The 14,117-nt window shown below is 46.5% G+C and overlaps 1 protein-coding gene across 4 annotated transcripts in view; it reads left to right on the top strand.

Annotated features, from left to right (window-relative positions):
- The window catches only part of LOC127033707 (centromere/kinetochore protein zw10 homolog), a 66,716-nt gene extending 53,830 nt beyond the window's left edge, over positions 1-12,886 (top strand). For all 4 annotated transcript variants that reach the window (XM_050921797.1, XM_050921796.1, XM_050921795.1 and 1 more), the window contains exons 7-16: positions 73-264; positions 1,239-1,402; positions 2,530-2,712; positions 3,251-3,489; positions 5,456-5,527; positions 6,635-6,804; positions 8,046-8,176; positions 8,708-8,839; positions 10,378-10,580; positions 11,905-12,886. In XM_050921797.1, coding sequence (XP_050777754.1) covers positions 73-264; positions 1,239-1,402; positions 2,530-2,712; positions 3,251-3,489; positions 5,456-5,527; positions 6,635-6,804; positions 8,046-8,176; positions 8,708-8,839; positions 10,378-10,580; positions 11,905-12,025 — 1,607 coding nt within the window. In that variant the 3' untranslated portion in view covers positions 12,026-12,886. The remainder of the gene's footprint in view (positions 1-72; positions 265-1,238; positions 1,403-2,529; positions 2,713-3,250; positions 3,490-5,455; positions 5,528-6,634; positions 6,805-8,045; positions 8,177-8,707; positions 8,840-10,377; positions 10,581-11,904) is intronic.
- Positions 12,887-14,117: the final 1,231 nt, after the last annotated feature.

Genomic DNA, 14,117 nt, shown 5'->3' with positions numbered 1-14,117 from the left:
GGCACTACTGGAGCAAACAGCCTACTCGACTGCATACTGATGCTGAAGATCATCTTTCTCTTCCTGTGTCAGGCCAGTTACTGCTGAAGTACATCCTCAAGCCACTGATTTCTTATCCCTCCCTTCGTCCCCTGCTGGAGGAGCAGCCTGACACCGTCGTCTTGCGCTTTGAGTCTGCGAAGCCTAATCTGGAGCATCCATCCCCAGTGGAGGTTTTTGGCAAGATCACGCTGGTGCTTGAAGTTCTTCACAAACACTTGTTGAGTAGGTAGTTCGCCCCCTGAGAATTAGCGTGAGATGCTGCTCTCCACGGCTGGCTCATCTAGCTGTTGTGGAGAGCTCTTGGAACGTTTAGCAGTAAAGCAGCACTGGTTTCCGCCAGGGAGCCGCTGTTCTCTGTAATGCTACGATGGCAGTGCCCTGGGATGGTCTGCTGTAGCGGAGTGAGGCTTTGCAATGCTTGGGCAGCTCTGAACACTGCAAAACTGCACTTGGTTCCCTCTCCTTTGGGGCCCTTTAATCTTCCCAGCTCTGTTGTGCGTCCTCACCCTGGCTCTGCAGACTGTCTTACCTCCTTGTTCCGTGACAACTGTGTGGTTTATGGGGAGGGCATTGATACTACAGGAAGATGGGAATTCCTGAGCGAGGAGTCACTTCTTGAAGACTTGTTTAATTTCCTGGTCTCTTTGAGGGAGCAGCAAGCAGCACTGAAATGAGAAAGTGGGGTTTGAGTGACAGCATCTGCAGTGACTCTGAGCATTCAGGAGAAACCCATACCATGGAAATGAAGCACAAAGAGTATTTAGCGTGTAGGCCATCGAAGAAATGCTTTATTTCTCTGTAGAAAGAGTTCTTCTCAGATGACCAGTATTGCTAAATCATTGCTTTGTGAGAAGCTCTGGGGAACTTGAGGAAAAAAGCTAGAATGCGTGATACAATCCGCGGGAAATTCTGTATAGGACTAGTCACGGTGGAGGATCTCGTCACAAAGCGTGAATGGGGCACATTCCAGGCACTGAGCAAACTCACAGGGGACACAGGTTCAGTCTACCTGTAAAATCTGTTAGTGGCTCAGGAGGCAGGGAATTGCTGTACATGGCCCGAGACCAGAGAACATCTGATGAAATGGAACCATTGACAGTTCCGGTTCTGAGCTCACAATGGGGTGTGGAAGGGATCGAGAGCTTTGCCCCCGGAGCATATTTCAAACCCATTTGTGTTTTTTCTTTTGAATCCAGATGTGTCTCTCGATGTGTGTGGGGAAAATGAGAAGGACTCCAGAGTGGTATTGGCAGAGATGCTGGGTGACATGGTCTGGGAGGAGGTATCTGGCTGCCTCATTCAGGAATGTCTGGTGTACTCGATTCCAGCAAACAGCAGCAAACTAGAGCAGTACGTCGAGGTAGGACTCAAAGCGTTTCAAATCCATGCAATGTAAAGCCTGGAAAGGCAGATTCTGCAATAACTGGAATTGTCTCTGATCTTTATCCTCTGCCACAATGGGAACTTTCAAAGTCAGTCTCTGCCCTAAGCCATGTCTCGTATTCCTTCAGTGCCAATAACGGTGCAATGTTTTTAACTACGTATTTTGCTCTCGTCTGTATCCCAGCATAAAAATCAGTCAGATGCAGTTGACGATAGCAGCACTGAGCAGCTCAAGACCTCTTGCTTTTGCTAAAGAAGCTGCACTCAGCACAAACACTCTTTATAAAGAAGAGAGGGTGGCAGTGAGGGCTGGGACTTCCTCCCTCCTTGGTCCAAACTAGACCAGATTTGGTGACTTGCAGGTCACGCTGTCAAGGGCATTCTTCCTAGACGATGAGGAAGATCGGTAGCTGGCTGACTGGCCAAGTTCCTGTACAACTGATTTCAGTGCTGCCGAACTTAATGTAGTTGTGTTTACTGTATGATTAGTTGTGTTCCAGCTCTTAAAGCCCTGGGCAAGGGTCTTTATTATTTTAAACCTAAATAAATAAAATAGAACTTAGTTCCACTTCCCAAATGATATTTAGTGCCTAACTCCTGTTGAAATCAATGGGAGTTAGGCACCTCAATACCTCTGAGGTTCTGGGCCCTTGTGCTGGTGAAAGGTGCCAGACTGACAGCCGGACTCTGGAGTCTTTTTCCCAGAAGAGCCAGTAGCGGCAAAGCTTCTCCCAGGCCGCTTTTCCACAGGGAGCCCCTCTCTTGTCCGTTTCATTCCCTCCTGGGCGCTGGGGTTGAGATTGCCAACCAAGGGGGACAGTTAGTGTCTACTGTAATATTTTGTTCTGGACACGTGTTCATGGGCCCTCAACCGAAACACACATCTCACGAGGGCCACTGAAGTGCTGTCAGGTGGTAACAGTTTGGGGTCATCACTGACTGGAACCAGATTCAAAGCCCTTCCACCCCTTGTACTTCCTTTGTATCCACTCTGTCCTTCCCGTTGAGCTGGAGAAGGTCTAGCTGCTGTTCATCCTGCTTCGTGATTATTATAACTCACAACCCATAATAGCGTGGAAATGATTTGTGTTTAACTCTTCTCAGGTGATTAAATCCACTGAGGACTTTGAAAAACGCTTGAAGAACATGGGGTTTTTAAAAGGAGATGCCACGGACTTACTGAAATACGCCCGCAATGTCAATTCCCACTTTGCTAACAAAAAATGCCAGGACGTGATCGTGGCAGCCAGAAAGTTGATGACCTCAGAAATACACAACACTGTAAAGGTGCTAGAGATCGCAATTTACAATGCGTATTTTTAAGAAACCATCTAGCTATTGAAGGAGAACAGCTTAAAACACTGAGTCTGGTTTTTATAGAGGATTGGTTTGTTTTTGTTGTTTGTGTGACCCCTGCAGGAAATGGTTGCTTCTTAAAGCTTTGGGTAGCCCTCGAGTGCATTTTCCGTAGGGCTGATATTCTAACTAACAAGCTGAATATGATTTTTAAAATAATGGAATGAAGCCTTCCTCAGAACCAGATAGCTGGTTTTACACATTTTTCTGAGGATCATTACAGCTAATAGAAATGTAAAGAGAAAAGATCCTTTAGAATGATTGTGCTTAAGAAAGAGATGGTTGCCTACTGTGGATCACACATTCAGCTGTTATCATGCCATGTACATTTGTGAGCCCCTCGGAATAGCTCTGGTGGAGTCCCATGGAATGCTCAGCCCGGTCTGTGTAATTCACTGTTAAACTGCCTTATGCTGTCTCCATTCTCTGGGAACTAAGTTGTGATGTGTGCCTCTTGTTTCCTCCTTAGATCACACCTGATTCCTCGGTAGCGGTACCAAAACTGCCTGACCCTGGGGCAGGTGATCATTTAAAAATGCAAAAAGCCTCCAAAATGCTGCACAACGAGCTGATAAATTTGGAGAATGAGACCAGACTGAGCCAGCACACATTCTCTCTGCCTACCTGCCACATCAGTGTGTCTGTGGAGAAATTGATGGAGTTGGCTTATCAGACCCTGTTGGAGGCTACAGCCAGCACAGATCAGTGGTAAGAGCTCTGAATTGGTGGGTAGAGCCCAAGGGACGCTCTCGGTATCAAGACACCTGGTTACGGGCGCCAATACCAGAAAGGGCAGAAAATGTAATTCACTTAAAAATAATCAAGGTGAAATGGTTAATGAAAGCTACTGATTTGCCAGTTGGAGACTGAATCCCCGGATTAACCCAGCAAACAGGGACAGCTGCCATGCAGCCTTCCTGGCAGTGCCCTGGTGGCACAACGGCCAGTGGTGATGGCCTCTAAGGGTGTGTTGAGATGGGCTGTATTTAGCTAACGTGGTAATTGACACATAGTAAAATGCTAGTGTAGACGAGGCAGTTTGTAGTTTTCAGTCATGTTTGTTAGCAGATCGGGATAAAAACCGATGCCTTGTCCATGCTAAAATCTTACCGTGTGTTAGCTGACAATTGGTGAAAAGCCCTTTTTTCCCCAGCCAAGACGAGGTGTAAGAGTGTCATTGCTGGGGAGGGTGAGCTGCCTGTTTTCCTACCACATCATCACCCGAGTGAAAGCAAAGAACCTGAGTTGTGCATTTGGCAGGGATTTCAAGTGTCCAGGGCTGTGTTCGTCTGGCCGGATAACTGGAGACCATGGCTCTGGTTGGGAAGGGAGGATTGCGTACAGAGTGCCTCCCATGCTGCTATAGCAGAGTGTGTGTGGGCGGAGCGGAAGGGGGAGAAGGGAAATGCTGCCTCCCTGGTTAAAGATGGATTTCAGGGATCTCGTTCCTGACATGTGGTCTGTGGTTCTGGAGCTGGCCTCCATCTTGGAGGTCTTCCTTGGGTAGCATTGCAAAACTCTCAGGCGTGCAAGCAATGCCAGCTGCTCCGCCGCGATGTGACAGCTTGGGGGAAGCCTTGGTAAGATTTCCAGGGTGCTGCCTGTGGCTTACAGACGGTATCTGCTTTCAGAACAGGCCTTTAAAAGCCTGTGCTCTGCGGGTAGATTGCACACTGCCTAGCACATCGGTCCATGATGGGGGGGCTCCTGTTCACTACCATAGTACAAATATTTGATAGTAATAATAGTTGCCGTTCACAGAAATGTGTGCCCCTCAACATTCCCTATCCCCTGATCGTTATCCATTACAGTGGAGGTTCTTTTCCCCCTACCCTTGAGGAAGAAAACACAGGGCAAATGGCCGTATGCAGCTCCAGAACGAGCAATGCTTTCAGCTGTGTTTGTGCCCTTTGCAATGCACATTGGGGAGAGAGTGGCATTCACTGGAGATTTAGCTTAGCACGTTCATATAGAGGCACTGTGGGTGCAGCAGGACACCATGGTGAATGAGAAATGAGATAAGCCCCGAAGTTCTTGGTGACTGCCCTTGAAATTAAATGTACAGCTAGGTCTCCAAGTGGAAAGGCAGAGCTAGTGAGGGCCAAGGATTTACCAGATGTGCCTTGACCAAGCATTTCAATCATCTCCTCTTTGCAGCCTCAGGTGGGATTTTCAGAAGTGTCTCTGGGTGTGTCTACACTGGAGCTTGGGATGTGATTTCCAGTGCAAGGAGGCAGTCTCGCTTGAGCTCTGATCGAGTTAGTGCGCTAAAAAGAGCAGTGTAGCCACAGTGGGCCAGGCAAGCCGCCTGAGCACGTACCCAGAGTTTCAAATGGGAACAGCTAGCCCATCCTGTCACCTGTGCAGCTGTGGCTGCACTGCTATTTGGGGAGCATGCTAGTTTAATCAGCGCCGGCCCAGATGTATCTCTCCAAGGTGGGAATTACTCCTCCAGCACAACGCCCAATTGGCTTCTAGTGGAACTTGTGCTGCTAAGTTACGTAGGCACTTCTGAAAATCATCCCTTAGTCTCTGCTGGTTATATTTGATGTCAGAGTCCAAAACACAGCCACTGAATTCTTTCTCTTTTCAGCACTGCATTAAGAATGCGCCTCTTGCTGCATGCATTATTCCAACTGGAAGATGGTTAACATGAACTTTATTTGCCTTGCAGTTGTATCCAGCTCTTTTACTCAGTGCGAAATATCTTCCATTTGTTCTATGACGTCGTGCCAATTTACCACAAGTGAGTGTGTGAGTGTTACACAGGGACACTTTTGGGGCACTTTTGGGCGGGGAGCTTTTGGGCGGGGAGCCAAGCTATTTATTTATAATACTCCTACTCACTCCTATGCTTGTCCTGGGTGGTCTTTGGTTTGGTGGAGGGGTACTCCCTTCTCCTTTGGGAAAAATAGCACTCCATCTCTTTAAAACCCCCTCATATAATAATAATACATAGCTTTTAGATAGTGCTTTTCATTAATAGAATCATTGCCCAGAGGCTTTCAACCCCAGTGTGGCTTGTAATACTGTTGCATGGTGTGCTTCCCTGTCCCCACCTGCTGAGGAGAAGCAGTGGTAGGAAAGGGTTAAAATCCAAGGCTACAGCTGGATTTGAGGGCCCTTAGCTCTGGTGGCCCTGCCACAGCCCAGTGCTTTCCTCTCCTTTTGACACTGGTGAGAGTTTCTTGTCGCCTCCCTCTTGTTTTCACCTTCCTGCTGTCATCAAATGGCTTTCCTGCTTCTAAGTCTTCACATTAACCATCATTTGAATCTAGACATGGCTAGAGTGTGGGCATGGCTACACTGAAAACACGACAGCCCCAGACCTGTGCCACTGCAGTGCTCCAGTGTGGACGCTGCCTACCGGATGAGAGGGGTTCCCCTGTTGGCCTGGGTAATCCACCTCCTCGAGAGGGGGTAGCTCGGGTGATGGAAGAATTCAACCTAGTGCTGGCTACATAAGGACTTAGGGCGACTTAACTACGCCGCTCAGGGGTGTGGACTTTTCATCCCCCCTGAACATCGTAGCTATGTCGAGACCAGGCCTACAGAGGTGATGATGATGTGCTACCCTGTCAACATGTAATGTCCATGGTGTGTGAGAGTCAAGAGGCCACATGCTTTTATTCTCGCTAACTGTCTCCCATGATGCACGTTGCTTTTGATTCGTTAGGAGCAGCACTGATCTAAGAGTGGAGGTAGCCTCTTGCCTATTGAGTGTCTGACCTGTGGAGCATTTCTGAAGCCTAGAACAATATCAGGAGATTTATTTTATTTTTAGAGGCCCAGATCTGATTAAAAAACTGTCTCTTTATTTCTTCCCTTCTCTTCCTCCTCCTTCCTTGGGTAGAGAGAACCTTCAGAAACTGCCCCAGCTCGCTGCCATTCATCACAACAACTGTATGTACATTGCCCACCACTTGCTGACCCTGGGGCATCAGTTCCGGTACCGCCTTACCAACATACTGTATGATGGAGCAGCTACTTTCGTAGATCTGGTACCTGGCTTTAGGAGACTTGGTAATTTTACCTTTGGAACTGAAACATACTCCCTAGCATCTCATCCCGGTATTTGTAATGGAGCGATTTATCATTTAAATATGACTTGGTGGTAAAAGCAGTGGACTGGGCATTAGGAATCCTGGCACTGTGTGACTCTCAGCAAGTCACTTAACTTCTTTGTCCCTCCTTTTTGTTGTCTGTGTAATGGGGCAATGCTTCAATGGGAGGGGGGCCTAGCTCTGAGGCTTAATTAAGCTTTATAGAGCATTAGACGAAAGGTGCCACAGAAGTGCTGAGTATGATTAATATTACGCAGAGTAATATTGGTCACAACGTGGGTTATTCTACATCAATATCCAATGTGATTTGTTAGTCCTGTTGATTTCAGTGGGAGTTTGCGTGCCCAGGTTTACATTTTCAGTTCCCTGATGCTGTCAGCAGGGAAGTTGCTGTGCCAGAGTATGTCTTTGCCAACTTTCAGGTAGCATTTGAGGTATAAGGGAGGAATTCCCAGAGTGCGGAATCCTAACATTTGGTCTGTGGCCATGCCGGTAGTGCCAAGGGGTGGTCTCCTGCTCTGCTCTGGCTTCATTAGAGCAGCCTTCTTGATTGGCTATTGGTGGTATGAATCCTTATTCTCAGATTACATATTATACCCCCTGCATCTGATGAGAAGGCTGCTCTGTCTGGTAGAGCCCTCTGCCACGTCACAAGCTGGCAAGGTAGCCTTGATTGTCCCTTTCTGTATAATGGTGCACAGTTCCAGGAATGATTTTTTGTACAGCGAGACCCCAAGCTCACATGGACACTCTGGAAGCTGCTGTCCTCTGTTCTGAGCATTTACTAGATTGTTGTAAGAAGCCAAAGAAACAAAATGCAGGGAAAAAACTTTCAGCGTGTTGATCTGACAAAGGCAGGGAATCCATAGTTAATGCTGCTGCTGAGATTTTCAAGTTGTTTATTTTATCTTGCACTGTAGGAATCAGAAGTGTGTGAGATCTCACATGCTGTGGGTGGGTGGATTATGGGTGCAGTTTCCTCTTCCCTGGCTGTGTGTGCCTGGCAGATTGGTACCATGTGGCTGTTCTATGAAACTCGAAAAGGCAAATGTATTAGGCTTATAAAGCTTGATCCTAATTTTATGGCAGGTATATGATTCCAGTGCTGAATGACTCAGAATAGGCAAATCAGATTTAATGCTGACATCATCTGAGGCTGTGGAATAAATGGCTTCTTCCTCCTCTCATTTGCTCCTCCAGGGATGGAGTGTTTTCTGGCCCAGATGCGTGTGCAGAAAGGAGAGCTGCTGGAGAGATTATCAAGTGCAAGGAACTTTTCCAACATGGACAATGAGGAAAACTGTTCTGCAGCCAACAAAGCAGCAAGGCAGGTGAGTGAGACAAACCGAAGGGCTGTACAGACCCTAGTGTAATGTATCTGTGTGGTTTTCCCCTTTTAATAGCGGTACGAATTCTTAGTACGGATATACTGCTTGGCATTCAAACACAGTCGAACTGAAATAACTCTTTTTTCCTTTTTTGATTTGGGTTTCTTCTTCCCCATGTTTTCTTTCCCTTTTATCAAATCTGAAACATGTTCATTTTGATTCCGTTCACTTCAACTCAGCATGAAAGATATATTTTTTATTTGAATTGCTTTCTCAAAAAATTAGAAGATTTTGGTAAAAGTTTTGACTTTATTTTTTTCATTTTTGTTTGAAATTTTTCAGGGAAAAGAGCTTTTTTTAGGTGGGGGACCCACGTCTAGATCCAAGCTTAAAAATACTAGTTTTTTTCTTAATATACCTTAAATTGCCTTCTCCTGCCTTTGAAAGCTAGTTTATACGTGTGTAATTGCTATATCAGCATTACTGTCTATCTTTGTTTATGATTGTGGATAAGATGGAGTTGTTATCTTCCAGGTTCTGCACCAGCTGAAGAGACTTGGCAAAGTATGGCAAGATGTGCTTCCGGTCAACATCTACTGCAAGGCCATGGGGACCTTACTGAACACAGCACTCAGCGAGATCATTAATAGAATCACTGCCCTCGAGGTAAGGGAGGATTGCATGTGCTCTGCATACCAAGGATCAAATGTTGTTCTAAATAAGGCACTTGTTTGCCCTACAGATGAGCTTTCAAGAACCAGCTTTCAGGGCCACTCTTGACTTTCACTGATATCTAGGATCCAGTGCAACAGAAATACTTCAAGCGTCCATCATCCAGCACCAACTGAGACCACACACCCAAACAAGGTGAAATCCTGGCACCATTGAAGCCAATGGAAAAACTCCTATTCACTTTAATGGAGTAGCTGGATTTTACCTTTTAGTGTTGAATTGAGTGTGTGGTGCACCTTAGGACTTTGCAAAGCGTAGTAGGGTGATGGAGTTTGTAATCTGTTTGCAAAGTTTCAGAGTGGTTTATCTGAGTCTTGCTTAGAGCAGATTTAGTCATTTCGAAATTTCCTGCAAACCAGGGAATCTGAAAATTTTTGTTTCAGAAACATCAAAAACACAAGGATTCCAAAATGAAATATACTTCTTGGATCTCCAGCAGCTGCTCGGAGAAATGGCCATAAATCATGTCAGTTTCACTGCTGCCCACTACTGACTAGCAGCTGTTAATCTGATATGAATCATATCAGCTACTGCCAAGTAAGTAGCCTAGGGTCTGCTGGTTCCGGGGACCCCAGGGCTTCCAAACTCCCAGGCCAGCTGGCTCACCAGGCTGCCCAACCCACGCAGGCTGGGGAGCCAGCTGGCCTGGTAGTCCTGCTCGAGTGGCAGGGAGTCTGGAAACCCTGAGAGCCCCAGCTCCCTGCTGCAGTGCTCGGGGGCCATACATGAATCTATCTTCATCCTATCTAGGGACCACATACTGAAATGAGTGCGTGATCTCAATCCGAAATTTTGCTCTGCTTAAATAATCTGGTTGTTTTTACCTCTTTCTCTCTTTATTTCCCTATTCTCTGTCTGTTAAGCGACTGGCAGGTTATGCTGGGACAAGTAGTAAAATGAGCATATTGAATTGTTTAAAGGAAATACCATTTCGTACCAAAGGACTGAAATGTGTTTACCCATCTGATCCAATTGTGATCTATACACAAGTCTACCTGAAAAGAATTAGACCGATAATGCATCTCTTCTTTGTATGAGCTTCTTTACAGGAAGATTGCTATGGCTGCGTCTGCCAATAAACATAAAGCTTACATTTATTAGGCCGGCATAGTCTGAGCGATTTCCCTCTAAAGTGTTCAAGCCTTTATAACAATATTCCTTGCTTCTCAGCAAGATGTTCTGCATTCCATTAAGACGTATGTGCTCTTTGAAGCAGACACAGATACTGTGCTGAGCAGATGCCAAGAGCTTGTTGAAATGCACACATTCATAAGTAAGTCCTTTTGGCCTAGGAAGAGTGGCAGATAGGAAGCTGAAGAAACCTAGTGTCTCCCATGGTATGTTTAGTATGGTTCAGATCACTGATTTATCTTCACAAAGCTGTCTGGTCCTTTCTTGTCACTTTCTGCTCTAAGCACCAGAAAATGCTTAATTGTTCCTTTGAATAATGCTCCCCGTTTGTGCAATTCCAGGATATCTCTGCTGAGGACGCTGACAGATTGCACTCCCTGTGCAGGATCATGCTGGAAGAAGGACCTTTGGTGTTCACTCCATTACTGGAAGAGAACAAAAATAAGAAATACCAGGAGGAGGTTCCAGTCTATGTGCAGAAATGGATGATGTTCAAAGAGCTGATGATTATCCTGCAGGCCAATCTCCAAGAAATAGTAGATCGGTAGGTGCCTTTCCTTTCTTCTAATACCCACAGGAATTCTTTCACCAATGTCTGGGGTTGATCAATAATGCAGTGTTCTCAGTTGAAGGAACGCTGTCCGCTTGAAATCGAGTTAGTTTTAGTAAACGCATGTAAAGTACTTTTGGATATTGCACCTGCCAATATTCCCCCCTTTTTGATAGTTGTGCATTTTCCCTGTTTCTTTGCGAAAGACCAACCCAAATGGGAAAATGACGGACTGTGCAGGGGAGGAGTGAAAGTGACTATCCACAAAATACTGCCCAATGCCCAAAGGCAGAAAAGTGTAAAACCTGACCAATATGTTTCTCTCTATTCTCTCATAAGTCAGCGTAATCTTAGGCCTGCCTTGTGTATCTCATTGCAGCCACCTCGGCACTCTGCCCATCACTTGTGATGTTATCTGTGCCTACTTGCTGTTTACTGCAGTTTTACCAAAGAGTCAGGCTTTCCTGTCTGGCCAGTTTGAACTTTCAAATGCCATGGCTTGCTCCTTTAGACTGGCATGGGAGACTCACATGCATTTTACATCACGGTGGGGCCCACGTACCTCTGAGTGCAACACTAACTGGCTGTAGATGTCTGGAACCAGACAGTCCCCATCCACGCTTGCGCTACAAGCACCTTGGAGGGGTGTGGATCGCCTGCTGTCTTGGGCAGCCTTCGCTTAGAGACCCAAAGCGTGTGGAGAGCAAACAGAAAAATCAGCTTCTTCCCTGTATCAGAGAGCTCTGTCACAGCCTGCACTGTGAGCTACTGACAGCTGCTGTCGGAGCAGGTGGAGATATTCGGGAATGCTCTGCTTCCACCCCAGGCCTTGCAGTCCCGGGAGATGCTGACTTGGTCGGACCCAGTAAATACATGCAGAGCAGGCTGTGAGTTTATCCTGAGCTAGATGCAAAGCAGAGAGAGCCCTGTCTGTAGTGAAAACCCCCCAGAGCAGCTCCTGCTGTTCCATCGGGTGCTTTATAAATATGACTGTTTTAATAGTGGACCGGTGGGCAGCAGGTCAGTAATCAGATACATTTGAAGCTGTTGGAGCAGGCAGTGGCTCCTTGCCCTAGAATTAGTTGTAACAATACCCAAACTTCACTAGAGTGAGAGGAAGTTCTGCAGGCGAGAACTGTGCTTGTAAACTAAGCAGAGTTGAAATATTCAGGAGCATAGGACTGGTTGTGGGGAGCAAGATCCGGAGAACTGCATTGGTTTCATTAAAGGGGTCAGAAGAGCGGTGGTAGAAATAGGTCTTGGTATTAACCTGTAGTTGTACAGCTCAGGCAAACGATTGCCTTTTCCTCTCTTCCAGATGGGCGGACGGCAAAGGGCCCCTTGCAGCTGAATTCTCCCCCACTGAGGTAAAGAGTTTAATCCGAGCCTTGTTCCAGAACACAGAGAGGAGAGCAGCGGCCCTTGCGAAAATTAAATAGCCTTGCGTTTACTCCTGTGCAATAGACCTTTTCCTGGGAAAGCAACAGTAAATCTGGCATCAAACTCTTATTTGGATTTAACCCTTTTTTCTAATCAGTTTAGCTTTATGAAAGCACTTCCTAAAGGCCTGGCCAATGGGAAAAAAACTTCATCCACTCAGCCTCTATACAATAAATGTAGCAATTTAATGCAGCTTGGCCTCCAAAAGCAAAGGAGAGTGACTCCTTGGCACTAGCCAGTGCTATTTCGTCCACTACCCAGAGAAGTGCTGTGCAGTAAAACTCTGGCTCCTGACATGTAGTCTACCAGCCCGGACCCATTTCGGGCAATACGGGGTAACTTATCAGCTAGACAAATTTCATTGCTACCGTGTTAAGCACTTTTGTGGAGTTCATCATTGTGGTGGCGGTAGATTCCGGAAGCGGTGCAGTTTTTCTAGGTCATACAATGTTTAAATTGGACCGGGCACCAAATTTGTAAACATCTGAAAATCACAAGAAGGGCCGTAACTCAGATGCATAGTTTAATTTTGACCAAAACCGTCAGTCTTCTAAACACAAATCGTACTGGTTTGCGAGGTTTGGGAAACATTTAGCCCCAGCTGGTCAGTTTTATGCAAGTTCCTGTACTCTTTTACCTTTGGTTAAAGCAAGTCTGTAGTCACACGACAGTAAGAGCTTGTTTGTACCATATATCGCATCGAAATATTTGTCATTACCTGTAGAATAGACTGCTCTGAGATGTTTTTTCTGTCTGCTATTTTTATTAAGTTATACAGATGACAAGATCCCCACCCTCTAATTATAAAACAGAGATTTATGATGTTCTCTGCTCAACCAGAGACATAAGCCTAAAGCACACATGGTACAAATACAATTTGCAGAATAATACATGTGAACTCCTTACAGAACAGTACTGACTCTTAGTAGAAGGGCTATAGAGTGTGTTGTATGAACGTGTCGTGTGAATACCAACGTATAGCCATGTGCCGTCAATGTAACCCCTACATCTAACAATGAGCTATTGAATGCCTAATGCGGCACCCCTTCGAGCTATATTTACTCACAAACATAGTCTCAGTAATTTTCAGAGAGTTGAAACATTTCTGCTCCCCCCCCCCCCGAGTCTCCACCGTGTTCAATACTCTGCTGCTACACTCGTCCCTGTCACAGCTGCGTGCATGGGAGCACAGCAAATCTTCCCGGAGGCGGTCCCATCTCCTTGTTGCACGGGGGCTCTCACAGCCACACTGCACAAAGGGAAGTTGGCTTTTGTAGCCGACGGCAGCACCACCATGGTAGAGATGAGACGTCCCCTGTTGTCTGTTACCCACAGGGAGTGCTCCAATCATTGGGTCCTGGGCTGCTCAATGGTGCCTGTTGAAGCTGTTCTACTTTATTTAAATAGCACCGGGCTGAGGTGAGGTGAAACGCGAGGCTCCCTCTCTAATCCAGTGGTTGGGCTTCTCCTGGGGCCTGTGAGAGCTGCTGGTTCAAATCGCCCTTTCTGCCACAAAGGGGTGTGCGGGAAGAGCGACCTGCTGCTGCAACCCGTGTCTGTGTCCTGGTTATACAGCTAACACGATGGAGGCTGTGCCCCTTTCGTTAAAGAGCAACTGGGAAAGGTGCTTATTGTCAATCCCTCTGTAGTGCAGTGGCTTGGGTCCTTATCCAGCACGTGGATGATGCAGGTTCAACTGCTTGCTGAGAAAGGACTGGAACAGCTGTCTCCAAGGTGAGCATGCAGCTGCTGGGCTAAGAGGGCTTTTCATTGGGGCCTAGCAGCAGCATGCAAATTTCTGCTGCAGTTGTTCCCCTTTCATTACATATTCATTGGGTCACAAGTTTGGTAAGCAGTCCTGTGTGGCATAGTGGTGTGGGGTTGTGTCAACCTTGTGGGAGCCTGGGGTTCAAATCCCCTTTATGCTGTCTGAGACAGGATTCGATCCTTGATCTCTTACCTGGCAAGTAAATTGCCTAAGTGCTGCACTAGGCAGTATTTTGCTCCGGAGGTTCCCTTGCTCTTGTCTGGCGAAGGTGCTGCACTTTCATTACCCAAGGGGAGTCCAGAACTCCCCTCGGCCTGTGTTAA

Source organism: Gopherus flavomarginatus, chromosome 13 (genome assembly GCF_025201925.1).
Source record: "Gopherus flavomarginatus isolate rGopFla2 chromosome 13, rGopFla2.mat.asm, whole genome shotgun sequence".
In the NCBI taxonomy this organism is placed as follows: domain Eukaryota; kingdom Metazoa; phylum Chordata; order Testudines; family Testudinidae; genus Gopherus; species Gopherus flavomarginatus.
Note: the sequence above shows the minus strand (reverse complement) of the source record. Positions and strands in the feature narration are given on the sequence as shown.